Source organism: Podarcis cretensis (genome assembly GCF_951804945.1).
Source record: "Podarcis cretensis genome assembly, chromosome: 10".
In the NCBI taxonomy this organism is placed as follows: domain Eukaryota; kingdom Metazoa; phylum Chordata; class Lepidosauria; order Squamata; family Lacertidae; genus Podarcis; species Podarcis cretensis.
The window spans coordinates 50,887,965-50,897,500 of record NC_137179.1 but is presented as its reverse complement, the minus strand read 5'-3'; the positions used below and the strand labels follow the sequence as shown (position 1 = coordinate 50,897,500).

Genomic DNA, 9,536 nt, shown 5'->3' with positions numbered 1-9,536 from the left:
ATAAACAGTCACGGATATTCAAAACCAAACCTGGCAGATGCATTCTTTGTGCTGATGTTTATGCACAAGGTAATTAGGACTAGAAGCAGCCCCCACCCACCCTGGTAGGCTCTCAGAAGCTATTTCACAATTTGGCCTACGATACACTCCTGTCTTTCCTTCAGCGTTGCAGAAATGCCTGGCTCCCAAGCCTAAGTTGCAATACCTCGTTAATCTTGATCTGTCGAAGTTCTTCTTCAGCTGCGGTCAGAGGGGCAGGCGAGGACTGAGTTACCAAGTACTTTCGGTAACCATTCAGCGAAACATCATCCTGCAAACACAAAACACCCAGCCGTTTCCCCCAAGTTTCCAAATTCTCCTCTGAAGCTTCCCAACTTGGGATCTTCTGGCTATAATAACAGCTTTATGACAGTGCTATGTGGGCCTTTTGGCTCCCGTGTTAAGAATGTGAGATAAGCCTGCTGGATCAGACCAAGGACCCATTGAGTACAACAGTTACTCCCTTACCTTTCTTGCCCTGATCTGGCCACAGTGATCCATACGACGGTCACCTCCACGCTTGATTATTGTAACTCGCTGTACGTGGGGCTGCCCTTGAAGCGGACCCAGACACTCCAGCGGGTGCAGAATGCTGCGGCGAGACTCCTTATGGGGTCCTTGCTGCGGGATCTCATTCATCCAGTGCTTTACCAGCTGCACTGGCTCCCAGTGGAGTACAGGGTCAGGTTTAAAGTGCTGGTTTTGACCTTTAAAGCCCTATGTGGGCTAGGACCCTTGTACCTACAGGACCACCTCTCCTTGTATGTCCCGCGTCCACAAATAACAACACTTTGGAGGTCCCGAGCCTCAAGGAGGTTAGATTGGTCTCAACTAGGGCCAGGGCCTTTTCAGCACTGGCCCTGACTTGGTGGAATGCTCTGTCACAAGAGACCAGGGCCCTGCGGGATTTGACATCTTTCCATAGGGCCTGCAAGACACAGCTGTTCCGCCGGGCCTTCAGCTTGGACTCACTCTGACCCCTTATATGGGATTTGGTATATAAATTTTCCCTTGGTTTTTTTGTTGCTGGCCCATGTAGGACCAGCATGGATAGTTGGCCCCGGTGAATATCTGATGTTTCCTTCCTTTATGGTCTTGATTTATGGGCTACTACTAAAATGAGGCTGCATTTTAAGCTGTATTTTAATTAACTTTTTTTTTTCTTTTTTATATTACATTTTATTATAATTTATATTCGGTGTTAGCTGCCCTGAGCCCGGCCCTGGTTGGGGAGGGTGGTGTATAAAATATTATTATTATTATTATTATTATTATTATTATTATTTATTATCATTATTATTCTGTTTTCACAGTGGGCAACCAGATGCCCGCAGGAAGCTTAAAGGCTGGACCTGAGTGGAGCAGCATTTTGCCCACCTGCGGTTCCGACACATAATGCATCTGGCATTCTGACGCATAATACATCTGACTGTGGAGGCAGAACATAGTCATCATGGCTATTGATAACCTTGATCTCCATGAATTTATCTAATGCTCTTTTAAAGCTATCCTGTGGTGAACGTAGGAGTGGCACTGCTATGGAGTAGTCCCAACACAACAGACTATTTTCCTGATGTCCATGCACGCAGCACAGACATCTGTAAGGAGAAGGCTTTGGTGCAACCAGCTGTATGTACAGCTAGAGACGCAAAGACGTCCATGCTGCACACACAGATAGCTCAGTTGGTTAAAGCATAGTGCTGATAACGCCAAGGTTGCAGGTTTGATCCCAGTATGGGGCAGCTGCATATTCCTGCCTTGCAGTGGGTTGGACTGGATGATCCTCAGGGTCACTTCCAATGCTACAATTCTATGATCTATGTCAGGGGGGCGCATGATGCTGAGAGCAGAGTTCTGCAGCACAGCCCTGATTCTTAAAGGTAAGAGGACCCCTGACCACTAGGTCCAGTCGTGGCCGACTCTGGGGTTGCGGCGCTCATCTCGCTTTATTGGCCGAGGGAGCCGGCGTACAGCTTCCGGGTCATGTGGCCAGCATGACTAAGCCGCTTCTGGCGAACCAGAGCACCGAACAGAAACGCCATTTACCTTCCCGCCAGAGCGGTACCTATTTATCTACTTGCCCTTTGAGGTGCTTTTGAACTGCTAGGTTGGCAGGAGCAGGGACTGAGCAAAGGGAGCTGAACCCGTTGCGGGGATTCGAACCGCCAGCCTTCTGATCAGCAAGTCCTAGGCTCTGTGGTTTAACCCACAGCGCCACCCATGTCCCGCCCTGCTTCTTACTCCCTTGTTAAACCAACAAGGGGCCTATAACGCCTGCACAGGACTTAGTGGACTTCAGTTGCCACATAGAAATGGAAGAGATATTGCTTCCGAAGTGTTGCTCAGAAGCAAATCCCTCTGCAGAATACACACCTTGTTGGTTCCAAACACTTCGTCTTTAATATGCCCGCCTCCGAATTCTTTCTTCAGGGTTGCCCGGGTAGCTGCATACAACATTTTCTGACGAACCTGCCAAGAGAAGATTGAGTTTTTGCCTTTGAAGCCAGATAAATGGATGTTTCAGGCAAAGGTGACTCCCCAAAGGCATAAAACCATTGGGCCTTGCTTTCTGCTATGACAAGCTACAGCCACAGCTCAGAGACAGAGGATCTGCTTTGCATGTAGAAGGTTGCAGGTTCAATCCCTGGCATCTCCAGGTATAGCTGGGACTGCTCCACCTGAAACCCTGGAAAACTACTGCCTGCCAGTGCACTGCAGACACTGCTAAGCTGGCTCTGGGTACAACCCAGTGAACCTTCCCCAACAAGCTCACTTCACCATTTGTGACCGAAGTACTGGCCATCTTACTGCTCATAAAAGCTCTACGAACACTGAGCCCTGTATCATTGGAGGAACCAAACAGCAAATGTTACCAGCTTCATCCCCTAAATGTATTTGTTGTGCTTTAAGATCTCATTCTGTCAACCACTAGCCCAATACAGCAGCCCCACATAGTGGCATAGAAGAAGTCATGGTGGTAATAATAATAATAATAATAATAATAATAATAATAATAATAATGTATAATTTATACCCCGCCCATCTGGCTGGGCTTCCCCAGCCAATCTGGGCGGCTTCCAACAAAATATTAAAATACAGTAATGCATCAAACATTAAAAGCTTCCCTAAACAGGGCTGCCTTCAGATGTCTTCTAAAAGTCTGGTAGTTGTTCTCTTTGACATCTGGTGGGAGGGCGTTCCACAGGGCAGGCGCCACTACCGAGAAGGCCCTCTGCCTGGTTCCCTGTAGCTTGGTACCGGGATGTTATTACATGCAAGAGTTGTGGCTGCCACAATCACATTCAAGAGATCAACTGTGTTCTCCAACCTAATTGGTTGTCTCTTAGCCAGGACTCCTAAGTCTAGCTTCATCCATATGGTTAAAATATTTCCATACTGGCCACAGCCATGTGAGAGAGCACTATGGGGCTACGTGGGTGTGTAGGGGAAGGAGAGGTTCAAACACTTATTGTGAGAGCAAATAACTGTTACAGATGTTGCCAGGATACAACTCCCACCATCCCTAACCATTTATCATAATGGCTGGGGCTGATGGGAGATGGAAGTCTAACAATATCTGGAGGGGCACACATTGCCCAGCTCTCTATTAATATAATATAGTCGTACCTTGGAAGTTGAACAGAATCTGTTCTGGAAGTCCATTCGACTTCCAAAACGTTTGAAAACCAAATTGTGGCTTCTGATTGGCTGCAGGAAGCTCCTGCAGCCAATCAGAAGCTGCAGAAGCCCCGTCAGACATTCCAAAAATAGTTCACAAACTGAAACAGTCACTTCCAGGTTTGCGACGTTCAGGAGCCGATTTGTTCTGGAACTAGGCTGTTCACAAACCAAGGTACAGCTGTACAGAGTTTGGTCAACATTGCTGGCTGACCTTTGATACCAGTTGGGTTTTTTAAGTTGCCCACCCCTGGATTAAAAGGAAGTCAATAGTTCGCTTAAAAACAAAACACAAACCCAGTCAATCATGGCTTGGAAGTTCAACTTGTGTTTATAAGTCACTTGATATTTCATTCCATTACTTACAGGAGAATGGTCTGGTGACCATGCAGTAAAGATCCACTCATATCCTTGGGCATTTTGAGAATCTAATCTATAAAGAATATAACATGGCTGCTTTTCTTCAAGGAGTGGGAGAATAAAGGAATCGTAATCCGCTTCCCAGGATCCAACAGCTTGTCTTGCTGATCCCACAGTCAGCTGTTCTGTGAAGACAGAGTTGGTACATGGCATGCAAAAACTGATACTGTACTTTGTTTTGAAATCTGCTGAATGTACACTAAGTAAATGCTTAAGTACAAGAGGGTAAAGAAGTAGTACAAAGAGTAATTCACTTGATTAACAGAATGGTAGGAAGGCAGACGTTTAATCTTTTCATAAAAAATTACTAGGGCTTGTTTTGCTCTGGAATGTTAGGTGTCTAAAGACAGAAAGCCAGGATTGTATATTTCTCTAATAGATATGAATATTCATCATTTTTTTAAAAAAGGGATATTTGAAATGCAATTTTGCATCTAGAAATTGAGAATTGATACAAGGGATTGAAGAAGAAATCGAGCATTTATCCTTGGAGATACATTATAAAACTTTTAAATAATAATCATAATTTAAATTCTGAACCAGGGTTACCCATCAAAGAAACAAACTTCAGATTGACAGCTGAGGAAAACACAGGCCTATAAGGTCTCAATAATATTTTAAATTGCATTTTAACCTGTATTTTAAATTGGTTATTTTTTTTCCTATTATGTTTTTACTGTAATCTTACTGGTGTTAGCTGCCCTGAGCCCGGCTCTGGCCGGGGAGGGTGGGGTATAAATGAAATTTCTTCTTATTATTATTATTATGGCTATAGATTATTTATTATGTGGTACTGACCTAAGCAGCTCTGCAGAATTTCAGGTAGGGTTCTTTCCCAGCCTTGGGCCTAGAGATATTGGGGGGGGGGGGGCTGAACCTGAGATCTTCTTCATGCAGAGCAGATGACTACCACTAAGCTACAAATCCTCCTCTTTCAGTTAGAGGAGTAAGTGGTCCTTAATTTCAGTGGATCTACTCTGAGTAGAACTTGCACTGGATACAACCCAAAGAAACCAGTATACCGGGAGATATTGGTCAATGCTGGTTTTCCCTGACTCTGGCGGGAAGGTCCTACTAGAAAACAATGACTCTTACGTGAACCATTGTAAAAAAGTACTCTAAGCCTGAAGTCCGATGCTCGCTTACTTTGGAGTAAGCCGTACTGAACGCAGGGGGAATTGCTTCCGAGTAGACATGTAATGGTTTACACTGTTAATTATGTTTATGATTTTATTTAACCACAAAATTAATATTAAGGTGGCGAACATTTAAGCAAATATTATTGACAAGCAGCCCTTGGTTCAAGAAATGGTATATTCAAGATGGGAAGCGATGCTTCTTTGTAAATGAAAACCGAAGTTAAGGAAAGTAACCACTTACCATTTTCGATAACTATTTTCAAAAATCTGTATTGTCCGTTTCTGGCTCTAGCAAAGGTTTCTTGGACTTCGCCGCTAGCTGCAAAAATACAAAAGGAAAGAAGATTGACCCCATTCGCTTTGTACAAAGTGGTACAATAGAGCACAGTTGAACATTATGAAATGTTAAAGTAAGGGCATCATCTATATTACTCTTTTTTTGGCAAACGTTTGAAAGGAAATGCTCTCAGCTGTTCTATGTACCTTTACTGGTATCAGCAGAAGAGGGGGTTATCATAAATAATGACTTTTTTCTCGAGATATGTAAACCTCTTAGGAGGAGATAAAGTGGTATACAAGTCAAAGAAATGTGGACTTCATTAGGTGTTCATCAAGATAGTGGTTCAGGCAAGGAATTGTGCCACCTAAATTCCCTTTGGTGCTACTAAATTTCTTTTGCTGCCATGCAACAAAGTTACATTGTTTCATATGATGTTACTCTCAGCCTAAAGCTTTAACCACAATATCTGATGTGTTTGGACGATGTTTTTCTGGAGGATTTTTTTTAGCGTATTGGCTGTGGACACTGGTAAATCTACAATTCACAGCAGATTGGTGACAGGTGAATGCTTTCTATCAAACAGACAAATCAACAAAGGTCACAAGGGGACCTGCACAAATATGAGCAATTTTTACCGATATCCCCAGGATGGTTTTGTGACAGAGATCCCTGCAAGTAAACTAACTTTCCTGATGAAAAGCTCCATGTAATTAAAAGGTTGCATTTATTTTTAACACCAAGTGGTTTAACCAATAAAATATATTGTTCATTTTTTAAAATAAGCATCCTTTTGATCAACAAACTAAGTGGTATCTGCCTTAAAGTGTTCATCTGAACTTCAAACAATGCAACATTATACTTACAGTACAATCCTTTGCATGCTTACTCAGAAGTAAACCCTACTATCTTCTATTCTCTAGTGTGCTGTGGATTGTGTCCAGGTAAGCAAGCACAGAATTGCAGCTGACGAACACTATCTTAACCATGTCTATTCAGAAGTAAATTCCCAGGTAAATAGGGTTAGGATTACAGTCTCAATTACTGATGCCACAACCCATCACTTCAAATTTCCTAGGGGTTTGTGTGTGTGTGTGTGTGTGTGTGTGTGTGTATGTGTGTGTCTTTAACTGCCCAGCTATGACAATCAATAGATGAGTCATGCATAGCAACGTAAAAACATTTTCCTACAGGAACTGACATACAAAAAGAGTCACGTGAATGTTACTGAGCTACAACCACTGTAAATTGATTTTTTGCCTCCTTAGGCTAAGGAAAGCAAAAGCACTGAATTGTGTCAGCTCCACAAAGCCACTTTGGGCAGGGATAAATCCTCCCCTTTTGAATGTTTTCAGGAAAATTCTAAGAAGAGAAAGGAATTTTTCAGAAGACCCATTAAAAACCATGCCTAATCCTAATCACGCAGCCCAAATGACACATCTTAATCTGAACACCGATACACAATAGCCTTTCAAAAGATGCAACTAGTCTCTTTTGCACGTTTATACGGCATTAATTTTCCCCGGCACTATTTAATTTTCCTATCTAAAAAGGGAGCAATTTAACTGGCAAAGCTTCTCTCCACGCTGCAGCAAGACAATACACAGCAATTAATAACCAGCAGTTGCTGAATTTTTCTGCTTGTGCATCCAAACTCCACCTCACCCAGCTATGCTTTGATCTCACCACCACCACCTGGGAACAGCCTGATCCTGTTAGGAATTACGGGATTTCAAGGGGATTTGCATCAGGCTCCTCTTAGGGGGAAGTTAAGTCCCACAGTGGCTTTTCCTTCCAGTTTGACACATGCTTATACTGTACGCTGGACCAGGCTGTTATATATTCCTATTCTGTATATGGTATTCTGGAGCGCAAAGCAAGCAGGCGAGAGTTGAAGAACTTTGCAGCCCCGTCGCTCCTCGCTTTGCAGCACAGGTTCTTGCAACGCCAGTCGCTAACTGTGCGGGCAGGTGCAGGTCGGAGGAGGCCAGCGGCAGCCTGCTCCGCCCCCTCCGGCTTTAACGGGAAGAGGACATCTGCTCACGTCGCCCGCGCGCCCTCGCCCCAGCATCGCCCCGGGGGCAACTGAGCACGTTGCACTGGGCAAAAACTCCGCTTTGCAGGATGGCGTGTGTGTGTGTGTGTGTGTGTTGACTTGTGATTTTCTAGCTCAAGAGGCCGCCTTAGGTTTGGATCAAACTATCAGACTCAGTCGCCCGGACCTTGGACTTGAGTCCGCAGCAAACAAACAATTAAAAAAAACAAAAAAAAACTAAGGTGAATCAGGGATGCCAACTTAAATCTGATAAATTGGGTGGGCTGCGTAATGCATCACAAGACGCGGCGCATTTGAATGGCAATGCCCATCCACTTAAGGGGGGCAGCCCCTTCAAATATTTTATGGGGGGGGGGGGGGGCAGGCAAAGCGACACCGGCCCCAGGAGTTGCTCCCATGCGGTGAGTATCTTAAAAGAGGGAACGTGTGCATGCACAAGCCGGGGTTCAAATTTGACCGTCTGAAATCCACACCCACTGACTTGGACCCTCTTCCCCTAGTGGGTGGGTGGAGGGTGAATCACGGCTGTGGCTCAGTCTGTAGTCTCAGGGTCGCGGGTTCGAATCCCACGTTGAACAAGTTTCCTGCAGTGCTGGGGGTTGGGCTAGATGACCCTCTTGCCGCACTACAATTCTGGAGACAGTGAAAGGCACTCTGTGCGCGCTCAGAGGCTGAGTCGCCGCCGCCGCCGCCGCCGCCCTTCCCCTCTCGGAACCGGCTTTAGGATGCCATGAAGTTGAGGGTGGAAAGGGAGAACCGGCTCCTTCCAAGTTACTTTTGCATTCAGACGCCGGAAGTTTGGCCCGATCTCCGTGCAGGGCAGAGAGAGAGAGAGAGAGAGGGAGAGGGAGAGGCGGGGAGCCATTCATTGGGAAGGATCCAGCGGCAAGGGAGGGGCGCCGGGGGAAGCCGCGGCTGCAGCTGCCCGAGAAGGGGGTCGGTACCTTGGATGCCGGTCTGGTGGGACATGACGCCGAGCAGCCGCCGCCGGGAACCGCCGCCTCTCGGGCCGGGGGCAAAGGCAGGAGGCGGCGCCGGGGAAAGAGAGCCAGCAGACCGGCCCGGGACGCGCACGTGACGCGCCGCCGCCACTCAGCGCCCAGCTCGCCTGGGCCCCGACGGAGGCTCCTTCCGGCCAGGCGGCAGCGCCGGGACTCGGGCTGGAGGTGCCGGGGAAGCGGCGGGGTTGCCGCCGCCGCCGCCGCCATGTGCTCTTCCTACGCCCCGGCGCGGCTGGAAACCGGCAGCCCCCGGTCCCTGTGCAAGTTGCACCGCCAGCTGACGTATAGAAACCCACGTCGGATGTCTAGATTTTGGCGGATTTCCCTAAAAGTAGCTCGAAAACTTTAGATTTTGCATTAAACAGCTCCACAACTTTGCCCCCCCCCTTCACTTTTTGAATTATGGCAACCCTAGCTCCTCGAACTTTTCTCCGATGAAAATAGGCACGTTCTTTTCCATAATAATCATCTCCAGTTCTTTTCCATAATTATCATCACCAGTGGGGGTTTTGTTGTTTGAAAAAGGTGGAGAAACTCACCACGAAGTTTGTTTGTTGCGGACCAGTCACAGTGCCGCCATCCCCCCTCCCCCCGTAACTAAATGTAAAATGTGATTAATAAACTCAAGCAGACAATCATCACCATCATTTTATTTGTATGTCGCCTTTCCACAGTTAAAAACCATGCTCAAGGCGGCTTACAACATGACAAGATTATAAAAATCATAAACAAATAAACCACATCAAAAAAATACACAACCAAATGGAAAACAATTTCCACATAAAATCTAAAACTAAGAATACAGCATTAATATCACAGTTTAAAACGACATAGGTAAAAAAAAAAACCAAAACAGCAATTTTTTTTTTTAAGGAGCCCTCTCTGCCCAGCAGCAGCGGCAGCAATCCTTATGGAGTCTGTCAGCC

At 45.9% G+C, this 9,536-nt stretch overlaps 1 protein-coding gene across 2 annotated transcripts in view; it reads right to left on the bottom strand.

Annotated features, from left to right (window-relative positions):
• Positions 1-8,681, bottom strand: part of TWF1 (twinfilin actin binding protein 1) — a 13,677-nt gene extending 4,996 nt beyond the window's left edge. The window contains exons 1-5 of one of the 2 annotated variants that reach the window (XM_079994374.1): positions 8,554-8,681; positions 5,518-5,595; positions 4,084-4,262; positions 2,413-2,508; positions 206-310 (exon numbers count right to left, since the gene is read on the bottom strand). In XM_079994374.1, the coding sequence (XP_079850500.1) occupies positions 206-310; positions 2,413-2,508; positions 4,084-4,262; positions 5,518-5,595; positions 8,554-8,578 (483 nt within the window). In that variant the 5' untranslated portion in view covers positions 8,579-8,681. The remainder of the gene's footprint in view (positions 1-205; positions 311-2,412; positions 2,509-4,083; positions 4,263-5,517; positions 5,596-8,553) is intronic. The other variant, XM_079994375.1, reaches the window with a different exon arrangement.
• Between the last annotated feature and the right edge of the window lie 855 nt (positions 8,682-9,536).